Source organism: Epinephelus moara, chromosome 23 (assembly GCF_006386435.1).
Source record: "Epinephelus moara isolate mb chromosome 23, YSFRI_EMoa_1.0, whole genome shotgun sequence".
NCBI classification, from domain to species: domain Eukaryota; kingdom Metazoa; phylum Chordata; class Actinopteri; order Perciformes; family Serranidae; genus Epinephelus; species Epinephelus moara.
The window spans coordinates 16,398,604-16,416,395 of record NC_065528.1 but is presented as its reverse complement, the minus strand read 5'-3'; the positions used below and the strand labels follow the sequence as shown (position 1 = coordinate 16,416,395).

At 42.7% G+C, this 17,792-nt stretch overlaps 1 protein-coding gene across 3 annotated transcripts in view; it reads left to right on the top strand.

The window, feature by feature from the left end:
- atxn7l1 (ataxin 7-like 1) overlaps positions 1-16,309 on the top strand; it is a 39,421-nt gene extending 23,112 nt beyond the window's left edge. For all 3 annotated transcript variants that reach the window (XM_050036450.1, XM_050036451.1, XM_050036452.1), the window contains 7 exons: positions 1,357-1,439; positions 4,246-4,499; positions 5,671-5,899; positions 6,609-6,730; positions 8,007-8,543; positions 8,886-9,138; positions 10,852-16,309. In XM_050036450.1, the coding sequence (XP_049892407.1) occupies positions 1,357-1,439; positions 4,246-4,499; positions 5,671-5,899; positions 6,609-6,730; positions 8,007-8,543; positions 8,886-9,138; positions 10,852-10,869 (1,496 nt within the window). In that variant the 3' untranslated portion in view covers positions 10,870-16,309. The remainder of the gene's footprint in view (positions 1-1,356; positions 1,440-4,245; positions 4,500-5,670; positions 5,900-6,608; positions 6,731-8,006; positions 8,544-8,885; positions 9,139-10,851) is intronic.
- Positions 16,310-17,792: the final 1,483 nt, after the last annotated feature.

Genomic DNA, 17,792 nt, shown 5'->3' with positions numbered 1-17,792 from the left:
GGTGACTTGCAAATGTAGCTCCTGCCGTCTGGAGGCACTTTTTTACATTATTAGTCAAACCACGATTTTATGACTCCACAATTGCCTAATCTGACATAGTGACTGTCTGAACAGACAAAAATGAGCATGCAATGCAGTGTGAATCCGGCATTAGTCTCCCACTCTACAGCAGGAAATGGCACTGCAAAATAAAAGCTCTGTGCTGGAAATTCACTGTACTTCAAAATGCAGTGTGGTTTTTACAAACTTGGCACGTTTGCAAGTTACTTGCAGTCCATTTAGACTGGACCTGTGACCCACTTTTGGACCCTGACCCACCAGTTGGAAGCCACTGAGACAAATGACAAAGTGGGTGATTATACAGCATACTGGCTGGCCAACGTTTGACTCATGCCTGGTGGACTTAACGTAATAACTAACATAACCATAATAAACATGAGATAGATGGCTTAACCCTCAAAGCTCCTGAGCACTTCACAACAGTATATTCATGACTGAATAAACAACAATACATCTTCAAAAACAAGAGTTAAACACTGAGCTGATCTGCCTCTTGAGACAGTGTGAATGTGGTTTGATTGACAGTGAAACTACTCCCAGCAACTACTCACCAACTGTCATCTGATTCTGATTCAAATGTTGCTGAATCATGCACACGTCGAACAAGCGAGAGTAGCAAAGACGAGAAAAAAAAAGGAACACAGAAATCTCTCTTGTGAAACAACCCAAACTGTTCTAACTTTGGCAGGAAAATAGTGTATACATGTACGATCCCATGACTCATAGTAAGAAGCTGAGTGAGAAAATTCATTGTAAGGATAGTGTGTGAATTCTAACACCTAAAGATCTGATAAATATTTTGCCATACGAAGACACATCAGAGACTTTTGACTGACACAGTCTTAAACGTTGAGGGCTACATTTCATCATCAAACTACATTTTCTATTCATTAAAGCAGGAGAGAGTTTCCTGGGCTGTCAGTCACAGTTGACTCTTGTCCGGCTGCCAGTATGTCCTGTCAGGATTGATTTGTCACAGCTTGCGGGATCTGCACACTTTATCTGTTTGAAACTGGAAACGCTGCTAATAATGTCGCGCACACTAGCACTATTAGACTCCAGTCGCCTTAGACCACAGCTGAATGATTGATTGAACAAAGGAATATGTGAATAGACAAATGTCAGTGAGGTGAACTGCTTCCTCAGTAGAGACAAATGAATGCACTTGTTGTGCTACTGCGAGGCTCCCACTCCCAGCAAATGTGATTTGATGCTTGAAAGAGGGAGGGACGACATGGCTTAATGATGGCCTTTAGTACCAGTCTAATTTGTGTGTGTGTGTTTATGTGTTTACAGGAAGAGTGTTTGATCCTAACAAGCACTGTGGCGTCCAGGACCCTGAGACTAAGCGACCCTGCACGCGGTCTCTCACCTGCAAGGTAACGCACACACACAAAAACACAATCACCAACACTCTCCCTGTCTGTGTAATTTCTGTGGAGACAATAATAGTCCCTTCCTGCTTCCTGTCTGAGGCCGTCCGACCAGGAAAACAGCTTTGTTTGTTTACGGTAGTAATAATATTGAAGGGTGCACTATTATAACTACTGTAGCGCTCCAGCCCACAGCTATGACCCTGTCCGCCGCCCTGTCTGTCTCTGTGATAGGCCTGCACTTCCTATCCCTCAGTTAATGCTGGGTAGCAGTGCTGAGGCATTACAGGGCCCACACTTCCCTTGATGAGGTAATTAGAGATGTTGGATGAGGCTACAGCATCTTTCAGCAGTATAACTCTGTTTTACTGCCCTTTAATTACTTCAAGCGAGCTTTAATAATCACTTCAATAAGTAATTAGAGATGTGTCATGGGAGTGTGTTGATATTTTTTTTAGAGTGGTTGGTGAGAAATATCATGTTTTCATAATATTTTTGGGTTGTTTTTTATAGTTGGTGTCTTCATTTATAGTAACAGTCCCAGTGAGAACATCAGTTTAAAGAAAGGGACGTGGGCCCTGTTTCCCAAAAGCATCTTAAAGGGGCAGTTCACCTGTAAATTAAAAATGCATATTTTTCCTCTTACCTGCAGTGCTGTTTATCAGTCTAGATTGTTTTGGTGTGAGTTACCAGATGTTGGGTATATCAGCTGTTGATATGTCTGCCGTCTCTCCAATATAATGGAACCAGATGGCACTCGGCTTGCAGTGCTCAAAACGTCAAAAAAAATATATATTTGAAAAACTCAACAGCAATGTCTCTTTCCAGAAATCATGACCTGGTTACTCAAGATAATCCACAGAGCTTGTTGTGAGCAGTTTCATTTACGAACTACTTTCTTTCTAGGGGTTAGACGCCCTCTAACGGTTAGTGCTGGGTGATATAACAACTGTGAACGATATATCAATATAAGAAAAAAAAGATTTAAATCATTTTCCAGCACTAGATTCATTTGCCAGGATCATGGAAGCAACTTTTTAACTCCCCCCATGAAAATTTTTAATTGTTTTAAGCTACAATGACTTTAGACCTACTTGATACTTTTATACTCATGTTATAGTTTTGTGTCCTGTGCTGCAAACCTTTAAACCTCTGAAGCTCCAGTGCTGTGTGCAAAAAATTAACATACAGCCCTGCTATTTATTTAATAAAAATCCCTGTCTTTGCATTTTATTTTGATCACAGTCTGCTTTTTATACAAATACCGAGATATATATCGTGTATCGCCACTCAGCCTGTAAATACTGAGATATGAATTTTTGTCCATAATGCCCAGCCCTACCAATTGTATCCTCGCGCAGAAGGAAGCGTGCATCTACTCATTGACAAGAGGCTCGTGCTCGTGACAGCGCAAGATGTAAACGCTATTGGCATCCTCCTTGGCTGAGCTGTGATGTTAGCTAGCTCTGTGGTGCTAGGTGAGCTAGCAAGTATATACAAGCATCCTAGCTTAGCAGAAAGAGAGTGGTTCCTACTTGAAGCTGCTCACAACAAGCTCTGTGGATTATCTTGAGTAACTGGGTCATGGTTTCTGGAAAGAGACATTGCTGTTGAGTTTTGTTGTTGTTTGTTTGTTTGTTTTTTTGGCTTTGAGCACCACAAGTCAAGTGCCATCTAGTTCCATTATATTGTAGAAAAGGCAGACATCTCTACAGCTGATATCTCTAACACTCGGCATCTCACACCAAAACAATCTAGACTGATAAACAGCACTGCAGGTAAGAGGAAACATATGTATTTTTGATTTGGGGGTGAACTGTCCCTTTAAGGTTGCATTAAATCCTCTTTTTGATCCTCCTTAAGCTGAGCTAAGGTGTTCCTCAAAAGCATTATCAGTTAAAATGCTCATGGACGTGATTGTAGATTAAGGAGCACCCCCTGCCGCCTACAGGAGGCTAGGAACTCAGGAGCTCCTGAACCTGCAAAAGGAACCAAAAATTATGTCAGGTTTTATGATCACCGATATTCTCTGTTCAGTGGTGTTTCATTTAAAGTTAGTGATGATTTTTGAATGAAAAAATAAAACACACACATAAAGTAAAATCAATGGAAAGACTGATTTGAGCAATGGTTTGTCCAGGTTCTGTTGTCATCGTCCTTATCGATGAGTCCTGTAGGAATCATCACTGCTTGATCTCAGGTTTTATATGTGCTTTTGACTGAAGTCTTCCTTGAGCAGCAGCTCACTCAATCAAAGTTGTTATTCAAGATATTTATGAGTATAATAGATGCATCTCTCAGCTCGCGAAGCCTTTGAAGAGCCTTCTATACTCAATATTATCCTTGAGTGTGCACAGAAAACATTTTTCCTTCCAAAAGCCACACTACCTGTTTAAACCAGCATTTGACCAGCCTCGCACGCACATCCTTTAGAGGACTGCTGGAAAACCAAATGTTTGATCGCTGGTTACCTTCCAAAGTAGTTGGAAGGGTAGACAAGCTCACCATGCACTGGCAATATTTACCCGTGTTAGTCTGGTGTGACGTGGGCAACAGCATGGTGCAGTGATTATGGAAACGTTCCTGAAACCAGACAGCCGTGATTCAAGCCCCTGTGAGTGAAGCCATCGGCCCCCGGTGATGTATGTTTGAGCTCCAGTCTGAATTCTTCACACATCAGTACTTTGATTTACAAAGTCTCTCTGGAAATGACCCAATATCTCTCAGTGGTGAGTGCTCACTACCTCACAGAGGGAAATTGTTATTAACCTTTTCTTTGTTCTTTTTTTTTTTTTTTTTTTTGCTGCCACAGACTCACTCCTTAACCCACCGCCGAGCCGTCTCCGGCCGAAAAAAACATTTCGACATCCTCCTGGCCGAACACAAGGGGAGGGCGAAGGTGAACGAGGGGGTGAAGGAGAAGGAGAGAGACAGGGACGGATCGCAGGAAGGCGGCAGCCAGAGCGTCACGTCACAAGAGACGGCGTGTCCCAGCAAGCCTCACTGCCCAAATGGACGACCTCTGTCCACGCTGAAGCTACGGCTGGCGAATGCACACATACCCAGGTAGGACAGTGGACACACAGACACACACACGCAGTATCGACTATGCATGTGTATACGGAAGCAAAGGAGGGCCATAAAATTTGAATCTTAAGTAGCTGAATGATCTGTGTTTAATCAAGTTCTATCAGTCATGTGATGTCTGATCCACCTTTTTTTTTCTTACTTAGGGGAAAAAAGTTTTTTTTGAACATTAAAGCACGTAAACATGTTCAAGTTGAAACCCAAAATACAGTTATAAACCTGAAAATGAGCATAACAGGTCCCCTTTGAAGAATTTTACAAGTAGAGAAACCACATAAACCCTTAAAAATATTTTCAAAGTAAAATATTTCAATGCTATACATTTAGTGACATTTAATCATGGTTATTTAATTTCATAATTAGATGTTAAGTTGCATATAAGACTCAAAATATTCATATTATTTGCTTCCTCATCTGTTGACTTTTATGTTGCCTTTTAAGAAAATGTTTCTTAGGATTATGTCAAAGAATTTACAAGTAGTAGTTTTCTAGAAGTGTTTCTTTTTGTCAGGGTTTTAAGGTTTTAATCTGTATTTTTAAGGAAAAGCAGCACTTTCTGAACAGAAATCTAATGATGTTTTTATTTGTAAAGCATTGTTTATATTTATTTATTCATAGTGGATACTTCTGCACACAGTGTACCTCATGATTTTAGACTTTTACTCATGATTTAAGACCATATCAGTGGAGTAAAACTGTTCTGGGCCATGACAGATGCATGGCAGATCCACCAGGGGGCGCTGTAAACAACAGTGCCACAAAGTAGAAACAGTCATAAAAGAATGCCAAGTGTGCCCTTGTGAAAGTGTTAGAAGCAACTCATTTCCTCTTTCTATTTAGAAGACGATTTTCTGTTTGAAAAAGGAAGTTATTTGAGGTTTTGTGTCTGTAGCAGACACCAGAGTGGCATTGATTGGTTCAGATATCACACGAGCTTTGTTTTTTTCTGTCTATTTTCCTTTTTTTTTTAAATTCCTTTCTGTTCCTCTTCTGCGCTGTCCCTCAATTTTTCTTCCTCAACACTTTCTTTCTTCTCACGCTTTTCCTCTTCATGTATAATTCCTCTCCTTCTTCTGTCTCCTTCCCTTTTGTTCTCTCATCTCTCTTTTCTTTTACTCACCCATCTTTATTTCCATCATGTCTCCCACAGGGTCCCAGGCTCTGCCACCTCCACCTCCACTTCCACCTCCACCTCCACCCCTCTGCCCCCAGCACCAGCCCCGGCCCCGGCCCCTAACCCAGAGCCGTCTCCCCACAGCTGGGCGGCGGCGGCAGGAGACAGTGCTCGACTCTCCAGCGACGAGGGAGACCCTGAGACTCCGGAGGACACCGACAGACCTGCCTTTCACTACTCCAGTCGCCACCCACAGCCTTTAGGGGTAAATACTGTGACTGCTTATGTTGCACAGACATTTTTATAGTCCATAACCTCGGGGCGTTAAACACCCATTTGCACAAGTTTGAGGAAATATCTGCCGTTTTTACCCCGCAGGGTCTGCTTTGAGATGCCGTTTAGAGGAATTAGTTTTCTCGGTGTTCAGACTCGGGTGTAGCTCTTATCGTTTTCAGGGCAGGAGGAAGAGGTGAGGGTTGTGTGCACTTTTGATGTCAGATGTCGAAAGTGACCATGATGTTACTGTATTATATGGGCGTTTGTTTTGCATATACAATGTTGATTTCATCAGTCATTTTCCGTTAAGTTGCTGGATGCAACTATGGTCACGTCACATCTTCTGAAACAGCTTTATTTCTAAACGTATTCAGTTCATGAGTAGATTTTAGCTTGTGTTATCAGTTAGTCTTAATTTGGTATTTTTCCGTCGCCTCTCTGCTCTCTTTGTCATCGCTTATTTTTTTTTATCAATCTCTCTGTTTCTGTCATTCGATCTCTTTCAGTCCACATCCTGCTCTGTCTACCCACCTCGTACTTCCTCTCTCTTTCTTTCATCTTTCATCCTTGTTTTTCTCTGCGTCCTCTTCAATTCTCTGCCTTCTCTTCTTCCTTTCCCCGTCTCTCTCTGTGCTTCACCTTACCTCATCCCCGTTCAAATCCCTTCTTTAAACCCCACTCCTTCTTTCTCCCTCCAGTTTTGCGTGTTCAGCAGCCGGCTCATGGGACGGGGCCACTATGTGTTCGACAGGCGGTGGGACAGGATGAGGCTGGCGCTTCAGAGCATGGTGGAGAAGCACCTTAATGCGCAGATGTGGAGGTGAGTGTGTTTTTTGACTGTGTGGAGCTTGTTCACAATAAAGTCAATGCTTTGATTTCACTGTCGCTATGACAAAGTTGTAAATGTGGCAGGAAGTGACCTCTATGCTAACCTGCTTTATGAAGGTCAAAAATAAAATGCAGTGTAGACAGGGAAGTGCTTTTATGTCATGTCTAAATGTAATCAAACAAGAAGCCAGTTAATTTACAACAACACAAACACACACATTGCTCGTTTATGAACTATTATGAACTGTGTGTCGAGAGTGAAATTTGCGGACAAAAATGCCGCATAAGGGCAAGGACATGTGCCACGCCTATAACCGCCTGGAAGGTGTGAGGTCGGGAGCTGGGTCTTACTCCTGTGCCTACTCTGTTCCAACTTTAAGGCATGTAGGCAGGTTGCACCTGACATTGCTAAGCGACCATAATGAGCACCATATAGTACTTCCCAGAAATCCTGACTTCAGAGCTGATCTTTTTCCAGTCTTTGTTTTTTAAATGTGTATTAGGCCATGGGACAGATGTAAAGCTCTGGTTAGCCCTGCACTAAAATGACGCGGACATTACGACCCATTTAACAGGTGAAACACGAGTTGAACTTTATAAATAAGCAGTCACAGGAAATGCAGTGTGTTTGTCAGTGAGTTTACCACCATCATTCATCAAAAAATGTATCTACAGACAAGACGACGGTCATTTTTCGGCATTTGTCGACAGCACATCAGTTCTTTGAAATACTGCAGGGAGTAATTGAACAGTCAGGAGCAGCCACAGTGAGCTGTGAGATGAGGTGCTGCAGGCGACAGGCTGCACACCTCTCACTTAGCGAGGTAACCGTCCTCTTTAACTGCGCCCTCCTGGCCGCGGACTCGTGCTGCGTGCAGCGTAAAATCAGATCACAGTTGCTCGCTGAAGGATGGAAAAAGGCCAATTATTGCCTGACTTCTTTATTAAAATGACAACAATTTGTTTTGCCACCCCCAGAGCTCTGTGACATGGAGCATTAAACCACATTTGCTGTAACGACAGGTGTGTCAAATCAACCAGGACTGAAATCTTCAAGATGCCACTTTAAGAATCATCATTGAGTTTTTGTTCATATTGATAAAATCATAAGCGGAGCAACAGTGGGTTTGAGATGTAAGAACATTATACTACATTTCCCAATCATATAAAAACATAAAACCCTTGATTCAGTATGATGCAACGTAAGGTTCAGTGCTCTGAATACTATGGCAACGAAGCAACTTTGTGCATTTCTCCTCTTGTTTCAGGAAGGTGCCTCTGGCTGCAGAGAGCCTCCACTCCCTCTCCTCCTCCGGTACCTCCCCCCTCACTTCTCAACAGAGTCCCTCTCCCACCTCCGTCACTTCTCCTCTCCTCTCCTCCCCCTCCAACTCCTTCTCCTACACCACCACGTTTCCTCAGTCCGCATCCATGGCAGGGGTGTTCAGCATTCGAGACGCTCCACAGCCCATCGCCCCAGTTTCTGCGCCGGGTAAAGCCCGTAACGGCACGCATAAAGCCAGCCGCCCATCCAAAGACACGGAGGACTCTGTAGTGGGATCGAAGAGGAGGAAAAACTCTTCCTACTCCTCCTCCTCGTCCTTTTCTCCTTCCTTGTTACCAACTGTGGATAGTCACAAGAGGAACGGCAGCAGCCATCATCCGACGTTACAAGGTTCAGGAGGGGCAGCGGCGACGGCAGCCAGGAAAAAGGGACTCGGGCGTGGGGGAAGTGGGCTCTGGAGCGGCGGAGAGGACTGGCTATCCAGAGCAGATGGGTCTCAAAGTCACAACTCACAGAACAGGTGGGTAGTGGGCTGTTTTTATCATAGTAATGAATTTGATCAGCCCCAGATCTTAAAAAGTCAGCGCTGCAAACACAATTCAGGCTCAGCTTAGCACAACATAGTAGAGTCTGCAGAGAAACACATGAGGTGATTTATTAAAAGGAGAGCAGTGTGTAAACAGAGAGGACAGTGCCAGTAGTGCAGAGGCTGTGATGACAGGTGTTTAGCTTCCCTCTAAAATATACAGCTCTGTAAAATCTGCTGTGATGATTTTATAGCAGTCCGACTGTACAGTGAAAATTGTACTGGGGCTTCACTGTATATCATTAATGCCATTTCTCCTCCTCTTCCGTTCTCCAGTCGCGAACTTGGCACAACCAGTATACCCTACTCACCCAACAGGGAGCCTGCCTCCACACCCCATCAGCCCCTGGCTTCCCCCTCCGGACCCTTGGCTTATGGGGGAGGAGCAGAGGGCAGGAAGAGGAGGAGTCCCAGCTCTTACAGAGGGAAGGCCAGCAAGTTGAGCAGGCCGGGTGGGTTGGAGAGCCTCTTTGGGAATGGGAGCGACAGCGTGGGAATACTGGCTTCGGGGCCAGAGTCCCCGAGACAAGTAGGTGTTAGAAGTCTCTTTATTTTCCACCGCTGTATGTCTAATTATGTGTGCTCAATTCTGAACTGTCAAACCAACCTTAAAGTGCACACCACCTTCACATCCATTGCTTTAAATGTTTATCTATGATAATGGCAAAGACAGCTTAAAGCAAAGTTTGACCAAAAAAAACAAAAACATTTTCATTTATGCTCAAAGCATAACCTCAAGTCGCTGCTAACATGGCTGCAGACCTTTAGCCTTCTCAAACTGTCAACAAAATGAAACCACCATTCATTTTCCGTTACTTAAATCTGAAAAACGAATAGGCGGACTAAGGACGCATTCACACTGGCGCTATTTGGTCCGTTTTAAACGAACCATGGTCCACTTCCACGGATAGTTCGGTTCGTTTGGAGTGGTGTGAACGCTCATTTGAACTTTGGACCACAGGAGGATGAAACGAGCCAACCCTGGTCCGCTTTAAAACTTGGGGTCTCGGTTCACTTGCAAGTGAACCCTGGTGCGGTTCGCTTACAGGGGGAAACGCAAACAGACGATCCAGCGAACCCAGCTCATTGGTTGGCCATTTTCGGTTCTGGCCAATCGATGAGCCGAGTTTCCTTCTTGCTCATTCTTTTTTTTCTTCCTGGTCAGTGGTTGTTTCGGGCAATACCACCCCCAAACGAGCAGCTCTTGCAACTGCGTGACATTGTCCAGGCGGTGTGGTCCACTTTAAAAAGTGCGGTGTGAGCGTGAACTGAACCAAATGAAGGTGTGAAATTTTTTCGGCATTCCCCACCCAATTGAACTGAGTCCCCCGGACTATCCTGGTGTGAATGCGCCCTTAGTCACAGCATGAAACAATACTTATGTACATCAGGGCTGCAAATCAAACTTGAATGAATGAGAACTAACATAGAATTTATTCACATTAGTTAGAACACAACCCATGTAGCCTAAACCTAAACTCACTAAAGCCTCTTTCACACGTAGTTCCCAGTAAATTACTGGGATAACCTTGCAGGCATCATAAGCGATTTCCACTATCCTGACATGCACTCCGTTCAGGAACATTTCCGTATGGCACCTTTTTACACATGCCATGGCGATGTCGGAATAGATGGGGCAGGGGATGGTCCAGCAGATGGCCATTGATGCCAACTGCCATTAGAGTCAACAGAAGAAGACGAAGAAGAAGCAAGGCCACTTGCACATGGTGGAATAGGCCTGTCAATTCCAGGAGCGTGCTGTGCAAGGAGAGGTTTTTGTCCAAAGCCGATTTAATTTTCAACAAGTTTGTGAGACAAGTAATGTTTGTTTTTGATCTCTTTGATCTCTCTCTCAGTGGAGTCTTGTGATTGGGTCGTTCACTTCATGTAAAGGCGTCTTTCTCAGACATAAGCCCATGCGTGCTTTACCAGGCAATGTTACTGCTTTCATTTACACCACAACCATACCAGCATTTTCCCTGAAATGTTACTATGTCTTGAAGTGGGGAATTGGGGGTAGAGATATCCCTGAATGTTGATCCCTGCTCCCATTCACACATGACCTCATGCATGAAATGTTCCTGAACGTTTCAGGTGGGAAATGGCAATTTAAACACACGTTAAATTTGTTGCTCACTGACAAGTTTTATATCTATATTTTGATAAGATTTTAGAAGTTGCTTCCACCACCAATAATAAATGAAAGCCAGTTAACAAACCTCTGTCTTCTCCCCCCCCGCAGGCCAAGTTGCATCACTGACGGAAACCTGTTCCAAGGACAGAATGTTGGGCAGCTGTGCAGGCCACCGCCGTTTGCGACCTTTGACCTCACCACTCTTCCACTGACAGCACCAATCAGACTGCTTCACTCTCCGCGATGTCACCCCTATTTATCCAATGACAGCTCAGTTCACCCGGCTGTGACACCGGGCGGGGGTGGGGGGAGGGGCTTTGGAGTCTTTGCCCACAGTCGGCTGGCAGTCACTTCCACTCTCCACCTTCTCATTATGGATCACTTTTCACGGAAAGCTGCCGTGCACGCACTGTGGTCGCGGCCTTTTCAGAACAAGACATTGGAATCCAAAAACTTCTCCTTTGAAAAGGGAAATTGCCTCACAGTTTTTAAGGCATTGTTAATACAACCACCACTGCACAGTTTTTGGGGGAGACACTTTTTTTCTTTGAACAATATTTTCTGGTTGCTCTGACCCTTTTTCTGGTTGCTGTTTCAGGTCAGCTGACAAAGAAAGAGGTCTGTGATTGTTTTTGGGAGTTAGATGGTTGAAGGACCTACTGACACAACTGCTGTAGGACTCAGCCTTCATCTATGCCACCTCAGCTCAGCTTTCCTATCTCGATTTTAGTTTTTTACTCTTCCTCAAAGGTGGAAGAGACAACAGCAGCTCTGTTTCAGTCTCTTTATTTCCTCCCATCTTCCTCTACTACTTTTTTATATCAAACAACTCTGTCAACATCTCTGCAGTTCTCTTTTTACCTTTATCCCTTCTCTCTCCCCGTCCATCCCAGCATGCCTGTGTTCAAAGTGCACTTACTGCCCTCGCTTCCTTCTTCGCTGACTCCAGAGCAGTCTCCAGCAGTGCCACACAAGGACCTGTTCACACAAGGGAAGAAAAAAGAAAACCCCACCTGCGTTACCAACTGCGTCAATGCATTGCATTTCAGTATAGGAAGAAGTCAGATTTTATTTGAAGTGTTTTGGGGTTTTTTTTTCCTTCGTTGTGGTTTTCAATGTTGCAAGAAACACAAACTCCTGTCTGTGTGTCAGGACTTGCATCCAAAAAGGAATGATTACTACGGTGTTGGATCTTTTTATTTTTATTTTCTTTTTTGTAAAATAATTTATCGCTCCTAAATGATTTTCTAACTGACCCCTCGAGGTTTGAGCTACAGAGACTTTTTAAGCAAAAAAAATAATAATTTCTATGGCATTTTGAAGAAATGTTGAAAGTATTATGATAGTTCATGTTGTCGATAATGTGTACATATCTGTTATTATTTTTGTATTTATTAATAATTGTCCCCTTTTACTAAATATGAGCTAAACAGAGTATTTTTGCCCTCCTATAGGCTTGTGTTTAACGATGACAAGATCGGCCTGGTTTCTCAAAATCCTCACAGATTTGTTCGTCAGCGTGTTTTTAAATTAATACAAATTTATAACTCAAACACAGCCAAATATGAACTTTGGCTGTGGGTGCTGTGTATGTCATTACTATTTCACACTGCTGCCAAATAACAAACGCCACCTGTGGCCAATTCTGAAAGTGATTTTAGTCAGGTGTGTTCTAATAACAAAGCCTAGTTACGTCTAGCTTAGTGTGTTGTCTGACAAAGAATATCTTGACTCGAGATGCGGCTGAGAGTTTTGAAAGAGCTTCAGCCTCAATTCCAGAAAGCTGTACTCATTTCTATGTGGTATTAATGTTGGCACCGCTACTCCATTATCCTCAGTGCACAGCAGGTCCCACAGTTCCCATAGTTGCCTTGGTTGTTCACCGTCCACCATGTCCCCTACTGGGAATAATAACTTGCATTGATACTCCTGGGGATAGCTACAGATAGTTGCCTGGGAAAACAGAAGCGCTGTCCTCATCTTGTTTTGGTTCAGCAGTGGTTGACTAACTTCCTTTTTGCAGTAAATCGAGGCTTCATTTTCTCACAAGATTATACCAGACAGAGTTGCATAGTGAAAGTGAAACACGATGTCATTATTCTGTAGCCAAGAATCATAATGATAAGTTAAAGCAAAAAACTTGTCTGTTTCCACTTTAAAGTACGCTGCAAATCAGTGGTTCCCAACTGGTCCAGCCACAGGGTCCAGTTTTGTCATTAGTCCGAGGGCCACACAGTTTAATATAGTCGGCGTTTTCTTGTGTTTGGCCATGTCATCGAGGTAGTTTGCCGTCTCTGTCAAGTAGCTGTCTGTTAGCCAGTCACACTACAGCAGGAAACAGCACTTCAAAATAAAAGCTTTGTGCCTGAAATTCACTGTGCTTAAAAATGAAAATTGTTTTTTGCAAACTACACACATTTGCAGTCCACTCAGAATAGACTTGCGACCCACTTTGGACCGCGACCCACCAGTTGGGAACCACTGCTGTAAATGGTACAATGCATGTAGCTGTCAACAGCTGCTTAGAATTAGTATGTAGTTTAAAATTGGGACAAAGCTACAACCTTCATCATCAGATGGAGTTAACTTGGTTGCTATGGAGATGCTCAGGTGTCATCACTTGCGGAGGGGGTGTAGTAAATGGACCGTGAGTTAAGTTTTTTTTTGTCAGACTGTTACTTATAAGTTTATTAATGAACCTTCAAGCTCAATTGTGTTGCGTGTTGTGTTTCCTGCCACTTTTCTTACCCTGTAAAACTAAAGAGATGATGGTCCTAAAAGTTTCTATCCCAGCGTATCTTCACATTTCTATTAAGGCTGCAGTGTTTTGCGATGTTTATCATTAAAAAAATTGACATCACTGACGATAAAAAACAAAGCCCTGATTTCTAATAGCTCATGTACGCTAAAGAACAAAGGTTGATTTTGTGACACCAGGCCTTGGTTAGTATTTTCATACAAGGGCCCCACATTCCTGTTTGCCTGTGGTTTCACCCTTTTTCATACTTCTTCCAATGTTTAAAGAACTATAGCTATATTTTTGAACTGTCTTTATCTTCCAGGACCGATTGGTCTAGTCTCAGTGCGATTAGCCTTGGTCGTTGGGTGTGTAAAAATCAAAGCCAGGTCGAAATGCTTTCACTTACTTATCAGCTGCAACCGTCAAACTTGGTACCGTTTTGTCTCCGGTGGCTCAGTCGTTGGCCATTTCCGTGAGGCTTTTAAAGGGGCAGTCTAGATTTTTTTAAGCATAGCTGTATGAGGCACTTATCCATAGTCACTGTGTTATATATAGTAGCTAGCAGTCAGTTAACCCGCCTGTTTTGAGAAGCACGCAGTAGTATCGCCACAGAAGCAAAACAATGTGTTGCTGTGGATGGGGGCTGCAGCAAAATGTAGCCACCTAAAAAAAAAAAAATCAGTATCAAGTGTTTTTGGAATACTGTCACTATTTTCCCTTTCACAGGGAACAGAAGTTGTTTTCTACGCTCTCTTCAAAGCCACCACACTCAATAATTTTACCTCACAGAACACGGTAGTTGCTGGTGTACAGCTGCCTCGATCAGCTTGTAGTTTGTGTTTTGTGACTGTGGTGAATCCAAATTAACCCTTTAAAACACCAAAGTCTCACAATTACACCGTAACAAACTGATTCGGGCAGCGGTAGAGCAGCGACTCTCATTTTCTGCAAGGTAAAATCACTGTTTTTGTTAAAGTAGTCTGGTGGCGTTGAAGAGAGCATAGATAACGGCTTCAGTTCCTTCTTGGAAAGGGATGTCGGAAAGTCACGATACTGGAACTTTTTAATCCGATAAAATAGCTAAAAAAAATATTCCATACCATTTGCAATACTATGGGGAAAATTTGATGTAGCACTGACGGCAAGGTAAAGCAGTGAAAATATTCTAAATATAACGTACACTTGAACTGATATTGACTTTTTTTGGGTGGCTAAAATACATTTTGCTGCTGCCCCCATCCACAGCAATGCATTGCTTAGCTTCCCTGTCAGTACTGCTTCTCCAAACTGGGACGTGCGGACCAACATCTATTGTCAGCAATACACTGAATACGGATGAGTACCTCATGCAACCCCGCTTAAATGTTTTAAATACCTACAAGATGCATACATACAGCATCAGGTGTATTATAGCAGCTCACGGCCGCAACTAAATGTCCTAAGTGGCGCAAACATGATCAGATTAATCCGAGGATGTCATATCATATAGGTGCAAGAAAACGTGTGATATCCATGGTTAAAAGTGGTGTCATGGACGCCATATGTCAAAAAACAAATGGTTAAAACCTTTAAATGTCTGAAAGGTACCCTGTTTATTCGTGTGGTTTTGCTGATGAAGCCAAAGTAACTGAAAGCATTTTGATTTGTTGCGAGCGACGCTCCCACCTGGTACTCGCCAGCTGCTTTAAATAACTTTTTTTTTGTTTTTGTTTCTTTTTTTGTCTCGAAAGCATCTAAGCACTAATGATGAATTAATTGTACATAATCAGTTGTATTCGTGTTCTGCTTTTTCCCAAGTGCTTCCCATGATGACACTTTATTCATCAGTGCGTGAGATCGTCTAGATCAGTTTAGTGATACCGGCTCTGTGGTCTTTTTTTTTTTTTTTTACTGTAGACACACGTGGTTTACCCGGGTACTCGCAGTGTCCAGTTAAATCATTAGCCTGCCTGCAATTACATTATAGACACATATTCACAGTTTTCTCTGTTTAACATACAAACAGATGTATAAAGATGTTGGTTTAATGGCTGAAAAGTTGAAGGTTTTTGTTTCCGTTCAATATCTCACATGCTACTACAGATCAAACCTGATGTTCTTAGCGCTGAGATGTTTTTGGGAAATCCCACCCTGACTTACTGTTTATAGTTAGTACAGTCTGTTGCAGCTAAAATTAAGACGAAGCTCAAGGATGTCAGAGCAGTTAATGTTATCGTTGCTGTTGAATTTTACGGAGGTATTAACAGTTTTTTTAAAAGCCTCCCCCTTCCTTTTTTTTGCACTTTGTCATAATGCCCAGATCTTTAATCTACTTCTATTTATATAAATATTTGAGATATAAAAAAACAAATCTATATCTATATATTTGTAAAAGTGTTTCTGGCAACTACAGTAACAGAAGATGAAGAGTATATTCTCGGTGAGTTGGCCCCTTCAACCAGCGCGCCGCCGTTGTTGTATCTGATCCAGACTGTGTCGAATGTCTGAAGAAATGCCTTGTAAGAGTCGCGGCATATTCGCTCTCACTGCGGTTGGATCAGAAAATGGATTTCCCATCAGAACAACTGAACACTTGCTGTATAAAAAATGGTCTTATATCCAAGCTTTTATTAAATGATTGAAAGTGGATGTTGTGTTATTTGTAAATCAGAGTCCCACTGATGATGACGACTGCTTTGTGTATGTTGAGTGTTTTCTATGTGTAAGGATCTCATGATTGTTAATCTTTGTGTTGTAGCAGAAGAGCAAATGTGTCCTCTGTGGCTGTCAGTGTTTCACAAAGCCGCTTCAATTATGTATTTTGTGCTTAAATTTTTACCAGATGCATCTGTATCTGTCATTTTCATTATTGAAAATGCTGGAGCCTTGTCTGCTTCTATACCATTATCTGAGGAGACTTGAAACTTTTGCCGACTTATGTTTTCAGGATTTGTTTCCCAGCATCGTGGCTCCGGCAAGGATGATGTCCATCAGTCCATCCACTTCTTTGCCCCAGAATGAAATATCCCAATAGTTCCAGGATGAAGAGGATCAATCCTGCCGACAGGTGATCTCCCGACCTGTCCTCTTTAGTGCCACCAGCAGGTTGAAATTTGTGGTGTTTGGTGAAATAGCTTGACGGTTATTGGCCGGATTGCCATCGAGTTATAAACAGATATTCATAGCCCTCAGAGGATGAACCCTAACAGCTTGATTATCCACCATAAAGCCAGTAAAGTCATATACCTTTTCTACACTCCAAATACCATCCAATTTCTGTGTGGTCTGTTGTGGTAAGCCGGTCAAGACAAGCACTCATGTAATGCTGCATTTGCGTGCCACTCAGACGATCCCATTTCCCGAGTTGGGAAGTCGTTCTTCCGACTTTGTCGCGTTCAGGAGCTTTTAATGTGGGCACAATATGGACACTACAAATCCGATGTGTCGTATTTTATTGCTTAGAGTAATTAAACAGCAAGTTGATAACACTTTGAAGCTTTATATTGCAAAGTGATTTTATCCAAGACTTGGTGCACCAGTACGTCCCCTCAAACTAAAATATTGCCTGACCTGGCTGATGCTGATGAGTAACTTTTCTATCTACTTAAGGTCTCTCTACGTGGACAGCAACTTACGACCATTTTACAGGATACATGTGAGCAAACGATATGCAGTACTTGAAATGATAAAAAAAAATCCTTGCCATCAACTGAACGTGTACTTTCCATGCTTCTGCGTGATGTGACGTCAACTCGACAACCCATATGCCAAAATTTTCAGACTTTCGGAGTTGTTCTGACTTGAAGGGGCGTTCACAGGAATTTCCCCAGTTGGGAACTCATTATCTCGATTATTCCAACTGTCTAGGTCATTGCTGCTGCTCTGCACTGCGCTCATAGTGGTTGGCATTAAAATTGGGATGCCATTAGCTATGTTTCCATCCAAAAGTGATTCGAATCATTGGGAAATGCGCATTAAAAGAAATACGAATCCTGTGTGTTTCCATTAAATGTACGGACATGAAAATTATGAACTCGCACGAGTTTTCCGCAGAACCGGAAACAAAACAAGTCTCACATTCTTCTTCTTCTACGTTTTCTGGCGGTTGGCAACCAGCTTGTAAATGCATTACCGCCTTCCCGACCCAGAGTGTGGATATCACCATGGAGAGAGGTGCGCTACGTCAGACTTAATTAGAACATAACTGTTTCCATCCCCCGTTTTGCGAATCAACATTTTTTCGAATCAACCAAAACCCGGCTAAAGTGAGCGTATTTTAGTTTGTGCGAATCAGGGGATTTTAATTCGAATTTTGGCGTTTCCATCATAA